General features: G+C 46.0%; 1 protein-coding gene across 3 annotated transcripts in view; it reads right to left on the bottom strand.

Moving 5' to 3' along the window:
* Nucleotides 1-16,727, bottom strand: part of LOC119969645 (eyes absent homolog 2-like) — a 293,262-nt gene that overhangs the window by 172,714 nt on the left and 103,821 nt on the right. For all 3 annotated transcript variants that reach the window (XM_038803556.1, XM_038803558.1, XM_038803557.1), the window contains exons 3-4: nt 11,945-12,010; nt 881-947 (exon numbers count right to left, since the gene is read on the bottom strand). In XM_038803556.1, coding sequence (XP_038659484.1) covers nt 881-947; nt 11,945-12,010 — 133 coding nt within the window. The remainder of the gene's footprint in view (nt 1-880; nt 948-11,944; nt 12,011-16,727) is intronic.

Below are 16,727 nucleotides of genomic sequence, written 5' to 3'. Positions count from 1 at the left end.
TTCCAACCCTGGGTGGCTGTCTGTGCGGAGTCTGCACATTCTTCCCCTGTCTGTGTGGGTTTCCTCCGGGTGCTCCGGTTTCCTCCCACAAGTCCCGACAGACATGCTTGTTAGGTGAATTGGACATTCTGAATTCTTCCTCTGTGTACCCGAACAGGCGCCGGAATGTGGTGACTGGGGGATTTTCACAGTAACTTAATTGCAGTGTTAATGTAAGCTTACTTGTTACACTAATAAAGATTATTATTATTATTTTGCAATGGGCAGTCAATCAGCTCTGCTAGATAACGGCCCAGGTGAAGATGACGATAGTTAATCCTAGTGGTGCCCACTGACACAATGTGAGCTCTATAATTTTAATAATAATCTTTATTGTCACAGGTAGGCTTACATTAACACTGCAATGAAGTTACTGTGAAAAGCCCCTAGTCGACACATTCCAGCGTCTGTTTGGGTACACAGAGGGAGAATTCCGAATGTCCAAATTACCTAACAGCACATCTTTCGGGACTTGTGGGAGGAAACCGGAGCACCCAGAGGAAACTCACGCCGACACGGGGAGAATGTGCAGATTCTGCACAGACAGTGACCCAAGCCGGGAATCGAACCTTGAACTCTGGCGCTGTGAAATAACAGTGCTCCCCACTGTGCTACCATGCCGCAGCTCTTGGCTTATTTAAATTACTGTTAGCTCTATCTGTGTTTCGTAAAATCCAAAGTGGCTCATCACTGAATGGGTCACATAATAAGAAGCTGTGCGATGGCCATGACTGTGTTCAGCGGCAAATGTACCAACAGAAACACAAAAAAAATTTGTAAGGCATGAAATAACAACAAAACATCTCAATTGAAACAAAACATTCTTTAAAATACCACTTACTTTGATGTATAAATCTGCGGTGAAAACTGGAGTGGTTGTCTTTTACTGAAAATATCACTGTTATTAGCTGCAGAATGTAAAACAAGCAATTAGAAAATGTAATGAACTGTCGAATAATATATTGAGGGGACATTTTTAGGCCCATGGAAAATCGTTCACATAGCATAGATCATAATTCACTTCACAATGTATAGTCATTGTCATAAGTCATAATACACGGGGTTTCATGATGTGATTTGTTTGCAGTAAATGCTAATTAATTTGCTGAAACATTAGTAAATTTGATAGAAAGTTAAAATAACACATTTCATAACATTTCATTGGGATCTGGTTCCTGTTCAGCCAAGCTAGTAAATCTGTTCTGTATATGTAGGTATTCCTAAAATTAATTTTTCCTTTGTCAAGGCATAATTTGATTAGTAATTGGAACATTTTTGTTTAAGTGTTCATAGAGATGTTACAGTGTAGGAATAGGGCTAAATATAAATTAAAGGTACAGGCAGAGGGAAAAATGTGTTAACGTTTGAGATATTTTATAATCTTCTTACTCTGGATTATTACGGCTCTTGTAACCTTCTCACAGTTTAGTCCAAGTTCCTCAAACTTTAAGAGGGTCTTTACCTTGAGATTCAGTTAAGCTTTTCTAACTTGCCAGGATATTTGGTATCAGACCTTGTTTGGTGATTCATTTTAGATACATCACTATTTCACTTCAAGCTTCATTAAGTGGTGGATGGTCTTACGAGGAATGATTCGACAGGTTGGCCTGAATCCACAATTTTGTTTTTAAAGGATATTTTATTCCAAATACATTCAACAAAATAACACAAGCTCAATATCCCATCAAAGTATGCAGTTTGTACCTTTTCCCCCTCTTAATTCCCTCCCCCCCCAGCGAAAAGCAGCTCCTCAAATATAACCATGAACGGCCTCCACCATACCTCAAATTTGATTTTCTCCTCCCTGTGAAATTTGTACAGATACCCTAGCCATGGCGTGACCCCTGGTGGGTAAGCCGATCTGCAATCCAAAAGGATCTGTCGCCGTGCCATCAGAGAGGCGAAGGCCACAACGTGGGCCGCCTTCCCCTCCAGCAACTCCAGCCCCTCCGACACCCTAATGTTCGGCACCATCGGGTCTGGCTTCACTTCAACACTTACAATCCTCAATAGGGTCCAGAACATTGCCTCCCAAAAGTTCTCCAATTCCTCACACCCCCCAGAACATATAAGCATGATTCACCAGCCCTGTCCTGCACTTCTCACACACGTCGCTACCCCCAAAAATAACCCACTCATCCGAGCCCAGGTCATATGCACCACCTTAAATTGTGTCAAACTCATTCTTGCACAGGAGGAGGTTGAGTTCACTCGCCGCATTACCTCTCACCAAAGTTCCCATCCTATCTTCCTCCCCAAATGCTCCACCCATTTTCACTTGATCCTTTTCACTAATTCCTTGCCTGCTCTCCAATATGGGCAGCATGGTTGCACAAGTGGCTAGCACTGTTGCTTCACAGTGCCACTGTTCCAGGTTTGATTCCCCGCTGGGTCACTGTCTGTGCGGAGTCTGCACGTTCTCCCCATGTCTGCGTGGATTTCCTCCGGGTGCTCCGGTTTCCTCCCACAGTCCAAAGACGTGCAGGTTAGGTGGATTGGCCATGATAAATTGCCCTTAGTGACCAAAAAGGTTAGGAGGGGTTATTGGGTTAGGGGGATAGGGTGGAAGTGAGGGCTTAAGTGGGTCGGTGCAGACTCGATGGGCCGAATGGCCTCCTTCTGCTCGGTATGTTCTATTTTCTATATATCCCCAATCCTGCCATCAATCCCCCCCCCCCCCCCCCCCCCCCCACGTCCGGGAGCAGCATTTTCTCCAGAAGCATATACTCCGGTATCTGAGGACCCAAAGGCGGCTCCTTACGTGCAAAGTCCCGCACCTGCCAGAAGCTAAGCTCACTCCCCCTCGGTAACTCAAACCTCTCCCTCAGTTCCTCTAGCCCAGTGAAATTCCCCTCCGCAAGCATATCCCTGACCCGCACAAACCTCTCCTCCCTCAACCGCCTATACATCCCATCCATTCCCCCGGCGTGAAGCTATGGTTCCCACAAAATGAAATTAACATCGAATTGTGAATCATAGAATAGAATCATAGATTCCCTATAGTGCAAAAGGAGGCCATTCGGCTCATCGGGTCTTGAATGTGCACTCTATCCATGTCCACTCCCTCCTATCCCTGTAACCCATTACCTAACTTGCACAGTAAGGGGCAATTTAGCATGGCCAGTCACCTACCCCACACATCTTCGGAATGTGGGAGGAAACAAGATTACATAAGAACATAAGAACTAGGAGCAGGAGTGGGCCATCTGGCCCCTCGAGCCTGCTCCGCCATTCAATTAGATCATGGCTGATCTTTTGTGGACTCAGCTCCACTTTCCGACCCGAACACCATAACCCTTAATCCCTTTATTCTTCAAAAAACTATCTATCTTTACCTTAAAAACATGTAATGAAGGAGCCTCAACTGCTTCACTGGGCAAGGAATTCCATGGATTCACAACCCTTTGGGTGAAGAAGTTCCTCCTAAACTCAGTCCTAAATCTACTTCCCCTTATTTTGAGGCTATGCCCCCTAGTTCTGCTTTCACCCGCCAGTGGAAACAACCTGCCCGCATCTATCGTATCTATTCCCTTCATAATTTTAAATGTTTCTATAAGATCCCCCCTCATCCTTCTAAATTCCAACGAGTACAGTCCCAGTCTACCCAACCTCCCCTCGTAATCCAACCCCTTCAGCTCTGGGATTAACCTAGTGAATCTCCTCTGCACACCCTCCAGCGCCAGTACGTCCTTTCTCAAGTAAGAAGACCAAAACTGAACACAATACTCCAGGTGTGACCTCACTAACACCTTATACAATTGCAACATAACCTCCCTAGTCTTAAACTCCATCCCTCTAGCAATGAAGGACAAAATTCCACTTGCCTTCTTAATCACCTGTTGCACTTGTAAACCAACCTTCTGTGATTCATGCACTAGCACACCCAAGTCTCTCTGAACAGCGGCATGCTTTAATATTTTATCGTTTAAATAATAATCCCGTTTGCTGTTATTCCTACCAAAATGGATAACCTCACATTTGTCAACATTGTATTCCATCTGCCAGACCCGAGCCCATTCACTTAACCTATCCAAATCCCTTTGCAGACTTCCAGTATCCTCTGCACTTTTCGCTTTACCACTCATCTTAGTGTCATCTGCAAACTTGGACACATTGCCCTTGGTCCCCAACTCCAAATCATCTATGTAAATTGTGAACAATTGTGGGCCCAACACGGATCCCTGAGGGACACCACTAGCTACTGATTGCCAACCAGAGAAACACCCATTTATCCCAACTCTTTGCTTTCTATTAATTAACCAATCCTCTATCCATGCTACTACTTTACCCTTAATGCCATGCATCTTTATCTTATGCAGCAACCTTTTGTGTGGCACCTTGTCAAAGGCTTTCTGGAAATCCAGATATACCACATCCATCGGCTCCCCGTTATCTACTGCACTGGTAATGTCCTCAAAAAATTCCACTAAATTAGTTAGGCATGACCTGCCCTTTACGAACCCATGCTGCGTCTGCCCAATGGGACAATTTTTATCCAGATGCCTCGCAATTTCTTCCTTGATGATAGATTCCAGCATCTTCCCTACTACCGAAGTTAAGCTCACTGGCCTATAATTTCCTGCTTTCTGCCTACCTCCTTTTCTAAACAGTGGCATCACGTTTGCTAATTTCCAATCCACCGGGACCACCCCAGAGTCTAGTGAAGTTCGGTAAATTATCACGAGTGCATCTGCAATTTCCCTAGCCATCTCTTTTAGCACTCTGGGATGCATTCCATCAGGGCCAGGAGACTTGTCTACCTTTAGCCCCATTAGCTTGCCCATCACTCCCTCCTTAGTGCTAACAATCCTCTCAAGGTCCTCACCTGTCATAGCCTCATTTCTATCAGTCGCTGGCATGTTATTTGTGTCTTCCACTGTGAAGACCGACCCAAAAAACCTGTTCAGTTCCTCAGCCATTTCCTCATTTCCCATTATTAAAACTCCCTTCTCATCCTCTAAAGGACCAATATTTACCTTAGCCACTCTTTTTTGTCTTATATATTTGTAAAAACTTTTACTGTCTGTTTTTATATTCTGAGCAAGTTTACTCTCATACTCTATCTTACTCTTCTTTATAGCTTTTTTAGTAGCTTTCTGTTGCCCCCTAAAGATTTCCCAGTCCTCTAATCTCCCAGCAATCTTTGCCACTTTATATGCTTTTTCCTTCCATTTGATACTCTCCCTTATTTCCTTAGATATCCACGGTCGATTTTCCCTCTTTCTTCCGTCCTTCCTTTTTGTTGGTGTAAACCTTTGCTGTGCACTGTGAAAAATTGCGTGGAAGGTTCTCCACTGTTCCTCAACTGTTCCACCATAAAGTCTTAGCTCCCAGTCTACCTTAGCTAGTTCTTCTCTCATCCCCTTGTAATCTCCTTTGTTTAAACACAAAACACTAGTATTTGATTTTACTTTCTCACCCTCCATCTGTATTTTAAATTCCACCATATTGTGATCGCTCCTTCCGAGAGGATCCCTAACTATGAGATCATGAATCAATCCTGTCTCATTACACAGGACAAGACCTAGGACCGCTTGTTCCCTCGTAGGTTCCATTACATACTGTTCTAGGAAACTATCGCGGATACATCCTATAAACTCCTCCTCAAGGTTGCCTTGACCGACCTGGTTAAACCAATCGACATGTAGATTAAAATCCCCCATGATAACTGCTGTACCATTTCTACATGCATCATTTCTACATTACACAGAGGAAGTACACACATGTGACCCAGTTTAAAGTGCCTCCTCAGCTGCTTCCAGAATTTTATAGACATCTCCACCACCGGACTACCCGTATACTTCCTCAGAGCCAGCGGCAATGGTGCTGTCACCGGAGCCTCAGGCCCGTACTATTACAAGACTACTCCTCTCGCCTGACCCAGTCCGTCCCCTCCCCCTCCCACCATCATCTCACTTTCTCCACGTTCACTGCCCAATAATAATGCAACAAGTTCGGGAGTGCCATCCGCCCGTCCCACCTCAGCTTTTGCAACAAAGCCCTCTTCATCCTCCACACTTTCCTTCCCCACAAATTCCAAGATTAGCACATCCACCTTCTGAAAAAAGGCCTTGGGGAGAAAATTAGGAGGAACTGAAACACAAACAGGAATCTTGCCAGCACACTCACCTTCACCACCGGCCACCCTCTGTGCCAGTGTCATGTGCGTGTTCCACCTTTTATGGTCCCCCATTATCTCTTCCACCAACCCCGTGAGGTTCCACCCATGGATTGTGGCACACTCATACGTTACTGAAACGCTCCATTGCCACCGTAAATGTCAGAGCCCCCACGTTCGTCCCCCGCCCCACATCATTCTCCTGAAACATCTAATTTTTCCCGACATCCAATTCATAACCCGAAAATGCCCAATACCTCTCCAATAGACCCATGATCCTGCCCATGCTTTCCAACAAATCTGGCACGAACAACAGGACATCCGCACCTGGCTCTCCCTGCCTCCTCCTCACAATCCCCCGCCATTCAACTGAGGCCCAAAGTGCCATCGCCAAGGGCTCAACCCAACGCAAACAACAGCAGCGACAGCCCTGCCTCATATGGCTATACAACCCCGATACCCCGAGTTTGTCTCATTCATTCACACGCTCTCCATGGGGGATGCATACAACAACCGGATCCATGCCACAAATCTCAAGCCAAAACTAAACTTCCCCAGAATCTCAAACAGATACCGTCACTCTACCTGGCCAAAAGCCTTCACCGTGTCCATGGACACTAACCTCCTAATAATACTAGAGATCTGCCTCACCTTAACAAAGTCTGTTTGGTCTTCCAAAGCCACCTCCAGCACACACCTCTCCAACCACAATAACGGTGGTGGAGTGGGGGGGGGGGGGGGTTGCAAAACCCCAATTACAACTTTTCCATGTGAGCAAACAGAAACAGATAACAAACTTTCGAACAGATAACACTTCTCCCTTCAGAACAGATCTCCCTTCAGCATTCCCCCAGCTTTATGTTCCTTAATAAAGTAATTTACCTCCTCAGTCTTCCCAACGTAATACTCCCGGCCCTCAAAAGTTACCCAAAGTCTGGCCGGGTACAGCATCCCAAACCGAATCTGGCACCGATACAGCATTATCTTGACCTTGTTGAACCCCGCCTGGCTTCTGGCCGGCTCCACTCTAATGGCTGGATAGATCCGGATTCGGTTTCCACCCCACTCACAATCCCGCCGCACCCTGGCCCACCTCAAAATCTTTTCGTTGTCCTGGAATGTGTGCGGTTCCCCCGCTCTCAGCCTCTGCCGCATGGGCCTATGGGCCTGATCCACCCCTGGCCTTGTCCAGAACCTTCTCTTCCACCAACACATTCCCTCCACTCCCTCTGGAAGGCCCACAATCTGCAGATTTTGCACCCTGGGCTTATTTTCCTGGTATTCCACCTTTGCTCACGGATCTTGCACATGTCCCCTAGGATTGCCATCTCCGCCTCCAACGATACAATCTGATCACTCTGGTCCGACACCACTTTCTCCACCTCCTGGATCGTGGCCTGCTGCACCTCGAGGCTCTTCTCCACCCATTCCAACGTCCCATGAAGAGGTGTCACTTCCCCCTCAAACACCTTTGACCAGTCACTCTGTAGTTCCTTACGCTGCTGCCGAAAGTTGTCCTTCACGAGGTTCATCGACTGCTCCATTTGCAGTTCTCCAGTCGATGACGACCCTTCCCCCTCTGCCACTTTTATAATTAATGCTGCGCCACGAGTCTCCTCCAACTCTTTAGCCAAGGCTCTCACTGTTTTCTGTCGAGTTTGGTAACCCGTAGACCTGCCCAGCTGGGGGAGAACTTATCCACCTCCACTCTCTGCCCAACTTTACCGCCAAAATTTCCAAAGTATGGGTAAAAGGAGCTGCTCTATGTGCGACCACTCACTCCATGACCGCCACCGGACGCATTTAGAAGAATGAAAAGTGATCTATCTTATTGAAACATACAACATTGTGAGGGTACTTGGTAGGGTGGATACTGAAAGGAATGTTTCTCATGTGGGAGAGAGTAGAACCAGGGGACACAGTTCAAAAATAAGGGGTCTTCCATTTAAGATTAAGATGAGAAGAAATTTTCTCTCAAGAGTTTGGCGAGCCTTTGGAACTTTGGGTCAGAGGAAGGTAGATTTTTGACTAACCAAGGGGGTCAAAGGTTATTGGGAGTAGGCAGAAATGTGGATTTGAGGCCCCAATCAGATTAGTCATGATTTTATTGAATGGCAGAGCAGGTTTGAGGGATCAAATGGCCTATCCCACCTAATTCCTATGTTAGTACAGAACATTGCTGCCTAGAAATTAGGTGGTCAGCGGTGTGCACCTTAATCAATCTCTATGTTGGCTCATTACAGATTCACAATAAAAAACGAACTGCGGGATTCTCCATTGGACCCCGCCGGCAGCTGACTCATTCCCGCGGTTTTCCTGACGGCATGGGGTGGCCCACAATGGGAAACCCCATTGGTCAGCTGCCGGAATGGAGAATCCCACTGCCAGCGAGGGCGCGCTGCGTTGGAAAACGGGGCTGGCGGGATGGGAAATCCCGCTGTCAACAGATCAACCATGGAACGGGATTGAAGATTGCCAGAACCAAAGAGATCCGTGAGACTTTGGGGCTACAGCCTGTACAAACCAATCATTCACACATTACTTTCCTCCACTGTTGGTTGCACATAAAACTGGAATGTGAAACATAGAACATAGAATAGTACAAAGCGGAGGAGGATGAGAGGCGACTTAATGAGAAGTTTATAGGATGATGAGGGGGATGGATAGAGTGGAATTTCAGAGACTATTGCCTCGGGTGGATGTAGCTGTTACAAGGGGACATAACTATAAGATTCAGGATGGGAGATATAGGAGGGATATCCGAGGTAGGTTCTTTACTCAGAGAGTGGTTAGGGTGTGGAATGGACGGCCTGCTGTGATAGTGGAGTCGGACACTTTAGGAACTTTCAAGCGGTTATTGGATGGGCAAATGGAGCACACCAGAATGACAGGGAGTGTATGTTAGGCCGGGATTTTCCGATCCGGGTTCACCCCGCCATCGCTGCCAGCGAGGAGGGAGAATTTGGCGCAAAGCCAAACATCATTCCCTGCAGCGGGACCAGACAATCCCGCTGCAGGGAATTCTGGCCTAAGGCTTTTTATAATCCATATTTATTAATTGAATTCCACCAGGCTGCTATGGTGGGATTTGCACTCAGGTCGCTGGAACATTAGCCAGTGCCTCTGGATTACTCGTCTAGTGACTTTACAAGCACACCATGATCTCCCCTAAATGTCGGCATTTCCACTCACGCACTCCAGGAATTTACGTTTGAAAGGTATACTCATAGCCTGGTGAATTTTCAGGTTTCAAGAATAGGAAATGTTTGAAATGCAGTTTGATGACCATTTGAAGAAGAATTGACACATTGGCCAGAATTTCCCAGCCATTCATGCCGGCCGGATCTTCTGGTTGACAAGGGGAGGACCAGACAGCCCCATCACCAGCCAATGACGGCACTGCCTCCAGGAAGCACGCGGTGGGAAAATCCTGCCTGTTAAAATTTGACGTGATTCATTGGCGTTCACTTCTAAGGTTTTGTTTGATTAATACCGACACACTTATCCATGCAGGAGCCACTTAAAACACAAAAAGTGTTTACTTAATACAGTTAAATCAGTGTATCCTCAATCCAAATAATTACCTAGCTGTCTCTCCACGTTGCCATGGAATGTGGGAAGATGGAACAGAGCACCATCTTATTTTCGGAATGTAGTGTCCTGCAGGTAGAACTACGGCACATGCAGATTGCAAAGATTTTCCATTCGCAAATTAAAATGAGATTACATTTTGAATGGGAGAAGCTTCTTCCTGCCAAATCCTACTGACATCTATATAATTATTTTTATTTTCATATTTGAAGTATGTTTATTTCTTTGAGGATAAATTATCTTGGAAGGCTTTTAATTACAGTGGGCTCCAAAATGACTTTTCACTTCAGTAATTCTAAATTTGCTAAAGCTTAAGTTTTCACAACACTTTCAATCTAGCTTCATGTCTTATCATGTGACATAGTCTATATTCCAGGTTGTCTTTTAGCTGTTTCCCTTTTTGATGCTGCTTTTGCTCATTCTCTGGATTGAATGTGTTGGGTTTTTCTGTGGGCTTGGAGACCCTGGTGCTTGGACCATATGGGGGTCCTAAGCCTGCGTTGGCTGAGAGCGAGATTGGCAATGCAATATGTCCAGAGCCCCCCCCCCCCCAATTGGCTGGGCGGGTTTGCAATGCTGCCAGCGCAATTAGGAGGTTGGCAGTTCTAGAGCTTCAGCCGCCTCACCAGGATAGGTGGGTGCTGGCGAGCAGGCCAGACACTGCGAGGGTGCCTCACCATGGAGAAATCTCTGAAAGTGAAGTTTTAAAGGTAAAACCTCAGAGGGGTCCAATCGGTAGGCCTCTTGGAACAGAAGGGAAACCTGGCAGAAGGATTTGGGCCACGAATTTGGCCTTTCCTGCCCACAACCCCCTCTTTGGAGCGTGCTCCAATGTCCGCCACTATCTCCCCCCTCACCCTGTCCACCACCACCATCCCTGACTGTCACAGGGTGGTTCCTTCGCTGGAGCTGGCACCCTCTGAACATGGCAAAGGCCCCTTTCGCCAGCGGTGCTGCGAGGTCGCCCCCAACTGGCAGGCAGCTGATCCATTTCCCAAGTATGGAAAACTTCCCTGGTAACGCAAATGTGTAGGAGCCATCCCCCTGACACTCTTTCCACCTCACCCCCCCTCAACCCCATCATCATGGGGCCCAGAAAATTCAGCCTGATATTTCACTAATTCCTTGTTGATGGTTCAGTGTGATCATTTAACCCTACACATAAATATATTCTTGTGGCTGTACTCGGACATTCACCCTTCCAAGCCCTCTTCCATTTCAATTTTCAATCTACCCCAGCGTCTTAAGATTGTGAGGAGTAATAAGGAGGCATGGATATCTGTCAGCAAGGCAACTATTGGAAAAGTCTTTGTTTTCCACTTCTGCGCCCAGCTATAATGATAAGTGCTCCTGAATAAAATATGTTGGAGATCAATGGCATGTGTGAGGTAACCCTAGCAGTCTCTGTAATTGCAGCCTCAGTATCACCTTCACCAGGTACTTGAACATCAGGCACGGTGATAAACAGAGGTCGACACCTTTGTCTGCGTTTGTGAAATGGCACATCTTTTGCAAATTAAAATGCCCAACTTACGCACTAAATTATGATGATGTTTCACACTTAACCTTTCCTGAAGCAGCAATATTTTAAGTGCAAATGCCAAACATCGTTTCCTCTATTTCCGTGGGATAAATGGAACAATGCATGAACAGATTTTAAGTCCTGGATGCCACATCACTGGACTGAGGATCACCATTTCCAGAGAATGGTCAATTCTGAGCTGGATAATTTAACTGCAGAGCAAAAGGTCAGCCACTGTTAACACTGTAGGGCATCACTCCAGGTGTCCAAGTGTGGATGCACCTACCTGCTTCGTGAATGAAGAAACTCCTTTTGATGTGTGGCTGCTGAGGGAGCCTGCCCTTTATGTAACCAATTCTTCCACTTGATGAGTTCAGAGAAGGCTTCCTGCTGTACAAAGAGAGATCACAGTGCTGCCTAACTACAGGAAGACATGCCCAAGTTAGGCAGTGCTAGAAAGGCTTGCCTGCTGCATAATTAAAGTGGGGCCTTCGAGCTGCATATGTATGGCCTTGTGACTGAAGGGACCAGCCTGTTGTAGAAACATAGCGACACCTGCTTACTACACAACTGAAGAGGTCTGAATCCAAAAACATTCATCTGGTCTGATTCATTGCATTACCCCCTTGAATAACTTTTAATGTAAACTCCCTGGATTATCACCATGAACTCACCTGAATTGGAGAAGTGTTCTAATGCTGTTGTGGCAATTTCACCGCTGCTCATTGACTCTGATTTGTCTGCAACAGGAAAAAAAGAAATTCTTACTGAACAGATAGTTGCGAAGATGACAGTCAAACCCCAAACTGAAAGAGAAAAACAAATGAAGGAAGGTTTCATATTAAAATAATTTCCACTTCCTCTACATAAAACAAGTTGGGCTAGTCTGAAATAGAAAATAAATGATTCTACACAGCCACATCCTTATTAGTTCTTTTTCCTGTGCCTCACACCCCACTCTTTCATTGTGTTTCCTTGATGTCTAGTCTCTGGATTTTCCTCTTCACTTTATTTTTTGATAGTGTTGAAAAGAAAAGCAGTCATCAAACATGCGTCTTTATTTTTCTCACTATCTTCATCCTCCACTTGTATCAGTTGTACTATTTGATTATCCTTTCATAGAATTTACAGTGCAGAAGGAGGCCATTCGGCCCGAGTCTGCACCGACTCTTGGAAAGAGCACCCTACCCAAGGTCAACACCTCCACCCTATCCCCATTACCCAGTAACCCCACCCAATACTGAGGGCAATTTTGGACACTAAGGGGCAATTTATCACGGCCAATCCACCTAACCTGCACACCTTTGGACTGTGGGAGGAAACCAGAGCACCCGGAGGAAACCCACGCATTTCATTTTCTTTGCTTTTCTTTTATTTCTCCGTGTTGTATCGTGTAATCAGTTTTTGGTTCTCCGTGCTAATTTTCTCTGGGTGACTTGTAGCATCGAGCAAAATTGTCGCAGAGCTTTAAGATGAAGGATTGCATATTGGGAATTTAGGCAACTAATCCAAAACTGAAAAATTGTGCTAGCTACAAAGAATAGAAAATCATGTGGGTTGTGAATTGGTTGCGCTAATTTCCTGCACACCCACGACGTTGCGTGGAGCTCTGTGATGTACCGCAAAAGCTATCTTCATTTTCTTCCTCTCTTGCTTCTATTTCTCCAATTTTCCATTTTGGTAAATAGTCCACACCATTACTTTCTCTTCTCTTCCCTTTTATTCCCCTTTGCCTCCCTCTGCCATTACTGTTTTTCTTCTTGCTTCATTCTGCTCTTGACTCTACATGCGCTGAAGTGATTACGGCTCAAATTCTCCGGCCATTGAGATTCTCTCTTCCCGCTGGCAGCGCATCCGGTTTCCTGATGGCGTGAGGCGGCTTCAATGGGAAATCCCATTGACAAGCGGTGGGAAGAGAGAATCTCGCTGCCGAGAAACACGCGACTGGGGGACTGCAGAATCCCCCCCCCCCACATCTAGCCTCATGACATATTTCCAATTACCGTCTTTCATTTTATTCACTTCGAGGTATTGTGAATTTTGATAAGGTGAATGAAGCCTCCACTGACTTCAGAATGTCTTGCATCAGTTGAGACGTAAGCACCTCAATGAAGGCCAGTGCAGGAAACTGAGGCATTTGGTTTTGTTTTATTCATCCGTGGCATGTGAGCATTGCTGCCATTTGTTGCCCACCCTGAGTTGCCCTTGCGAAGGTAGTGGTGAGCTGCCTTCCTAAACTGCTGTAGATACACCGGCAGTTCTGTTAGGAAGGGAGTTCCAGGTTTTGACCCAGCGGCAGTGAAGGAACCACTGTATAGTTCCAAGTCAGAATGTTGTGTGGGTTGGAGGAGAACTTGGAGGTGCTGGTGCTCCTATGCATCTGCTAGCCAGGTACATGCAGGTAGTCGGGGTCTCAGGTTTGGAAGGTACTGCCAATGGAACGTTGGTGAATTGCTCCAGTGCACCTTGTAGATGGTATACACTGTTGCCACTGTGCACTAGTGGTGGAGGCAGTGAATGTTTAAGATGGGTGGATGGGATGCTGGTCAGGTGCATTGCTTTTTCTTGGATTTCGTCAAACATCTTGAGTCCCGTTGGAGCTGCACTCATCCAGGCAAATGGAGAGCCTTGCATCTCACTCTTAATTTGTTTCTTGTAGATGATGAACATGCTTTGGGGAATTAGGAGATGAGTTTCTTAAACCAGCATTCCCAACTTCTAACCTGCGCCTGTAGTCACAATACTTACATGGCTGGTCTGGTTAGGTTTCTGGTCAATGGTTCCCACTGACTTCAAGCTTGCTGGTGCTTATGCTTCACCCGATGCCGGTGTCTATGTATTTACATTGTGTACCTGTGTTGCCCTATTATGAAATTTCTCTTTATTTTATTTCATGTACTTAATGATCTGTTTGAGCTGCTTGCAGAAAAATACTTTTCACTGTACCTCGGCACATGTGACAATAAACAAATCCAATCCAATCCAATCCTTGATGCCACATTTGGTCAATTGCTGTCTTAATGTCAAGGGCAGTCTCTCTCGCCTTACCTCTGGAGTATAGCTCTTTTGTCCAGTTTGTACCAAAGCTGGATTGAGATCTGGAGCCCAGCAGCCCTGGCGGAACCCAAACTGAGCATCAGTGAGCAGGTTATTGCTGTTTAAGTGCCACTAGATAGCACCGTTGATAACACCTTCCATCACTTTATTGATGATTGAGAGTAGACTAATGGGTCAGTAAATGGCTGGGTTAGATTTAGTCTTGTATCTTCTAAACAGACACACCTGACCAATTTATTCACGTATATCGGGTAGATGCAAGCTGTATTGGAACAGCTTGGCTGGATTTAGAGCATGTCTTCAGTACAACAGCCAGTCAGAGCAGATTGCCTTTTCTGTGATCAGTACCTTCAGCCATTTCTTGATATCACGTGGAGTGAATCAAATTGGCTGAACATTTACACCTACTATGGTGGGGACCTCAAAAAGTTGCAGGAAGTCAATTCACCCGAGCTTAATTTGTAATGCGTGTTTACGCAGATTGTCATAGCCAGATTGATAATGTAGCAGAATATACTCCAAATTATAGTAGTCTAATTTACAATGGAAAAGGATCAAACTCTGAACGGGAAGATGTTGGACTCCCAGATGGATATTGTAGTTTGAAAATGGACGGTCGGCAGAAATTATGTGAATATTGAACCAGAATGTATAATTTACAGTATTCTGTCTTATCCGTGTATTTAATTTTGATTTGATTTATTATTGTCACATGTATTAGTATACAGTGAAAAGTATTGTTTCTTGCATGCTGTACAAACAATGCATACCATACATAGGGAAGGAAGGAGAGACTGCAGAGTATAATGTTACAGTTACAGCAAGGTGTAGGGAAAAGATCAACTTAGTACGAGGTAGGTCCATTAAAGATCGCTAAATCTGTAAGTAATTGAATAAGAACATTGTTTAATAAGAAGAGAGTTTAAAAGAGTGAGAATGAAGTTTTAAAAACATAGAACGAGTGTAAAAGATAGAATTAGAGGGTATGCTGGGCACAGCTTGCAAGAAGTCGCCTCGCTCCGGCGCCATCTTGGAGAACCACACCAAATTAGGGTTAATGTTTTGCATGGTTCATTTCTGGAGGAGTAGATACCCTCAGATCTGCAATAAATTAGGGTAATTAGAATGATAGAGCTTCCTGTTGCCATCAAACCACTTTTTACAATTTATTTACTTGTTTTGTTGAACAGTGAAAAATTTAATCATTCAAGATTTAAAAGGACAGCAATTGAGGCAGAGAGGGTCAAAGAAATCAAAATGTAACAGAAAATTACTTCCAAACATAGGCTGTGGATTTCAGTGGGGATTTTCTGCTTACATTGACAGAAGAGTCAGGGAGACTCTGAAAAATTAAAGTCATCAATGCTTGTGCCATTATTCCTGCGTTTTGACATTTAGGGCTGGATTCTCCAATTCTCAGGCTATATCCTGTCGCCGGTGTGAGAACGGTGGCATTTTACGACCGAAAATTCAACGCAAAACAGCCACTGATCCTCTGATTGGCCAGCATAGAGCACCCAGCTCTAGCCCCCTGCCCGCGGATCAGCCCTCCCCCGAATGTGGTGGTGCTAGACTGAGTTCACAGCCGCCACATCAAGTTCCCAACATGTAATACCATGAGACCCCCTGCGCTGTCGGAAACTCAGCCAGTCGGGGGGGCGGAGCATTGGGGGGGCGGGCCTCAGGCAAAGTCCTAAGGCCGTCAATACGGCATGCGGCATACTCCAAGAGTACGCCACTTTGGAGGGTGCGGCGCATCGCGAAAGCAGCGCCGCCCCCCGATTTTGTCGGAACCGGGGATTCTCCAGCCGATCGCCGAGTGCGATTTCGGCGTTGGCGAATCCCGCCCTTAATCTGCCAAAGAAATGGGCTGGAATCCTTTAGTTGGTGGGATTTTCTCTTCCTGCCATTAGCGCTGGTGGGCTTCCCAGCAGCGTTGGGTGGCTTCAATGGGAAATCCCATTGACAAGCGGCAGGAGTAGAGAATCCTGCCGCCAGCGAACGGTGCCCCGCCGAGAAACACGCGTCTGGGGGAGCGGAGAATCCCACCCATGGTATAGCAGCAGGAGAATGCCTGTGCAACTTTACCACGTAGTTCTTAACATTGGGCGGGATTCTCCGGCCTCCCAGCCACTCAGCAGCGGGAGGCAGCGCGCTGTTTGCTGTTGGTAGGATTCTCCGTTCCTGCCATTGTCAATGGGAATTCCCACTGAAACCACCCCACGCTGCCACTGCCCCCTCCCCCAGTGGGTCTGGTGAACAATTGGCCGCTGATGGGATCTTCTGGTCCCGTCATAGTCTACGGGCTTTTGCATGGCTTGCCTGCACCACCACCAGATTGGGGGGAGAGGTCAATTTCAGTGGGACCAGAAGACCCCACAAGCGGGAAGAGCCGGAAAA

Source organism: Scyliorhinus canicula, chromosome 7, assembly GCF_902713615.1.
Source record: "Scyliorhinus canicula chromosome 7, sScyCan1.1, whole genome shotgun sequence".
NCBI lineage: Eukaryota > Metazoa > Chordata > Chondrichthyes > Carcharhiniformes > Scyliorhinidae > Scyliorhinus > Scyliorhinus canicula.
Note: the sequence above shows the minus strand (reverse complement) of the source record. Positions and strands in the feature narration are given on the sequence as shown.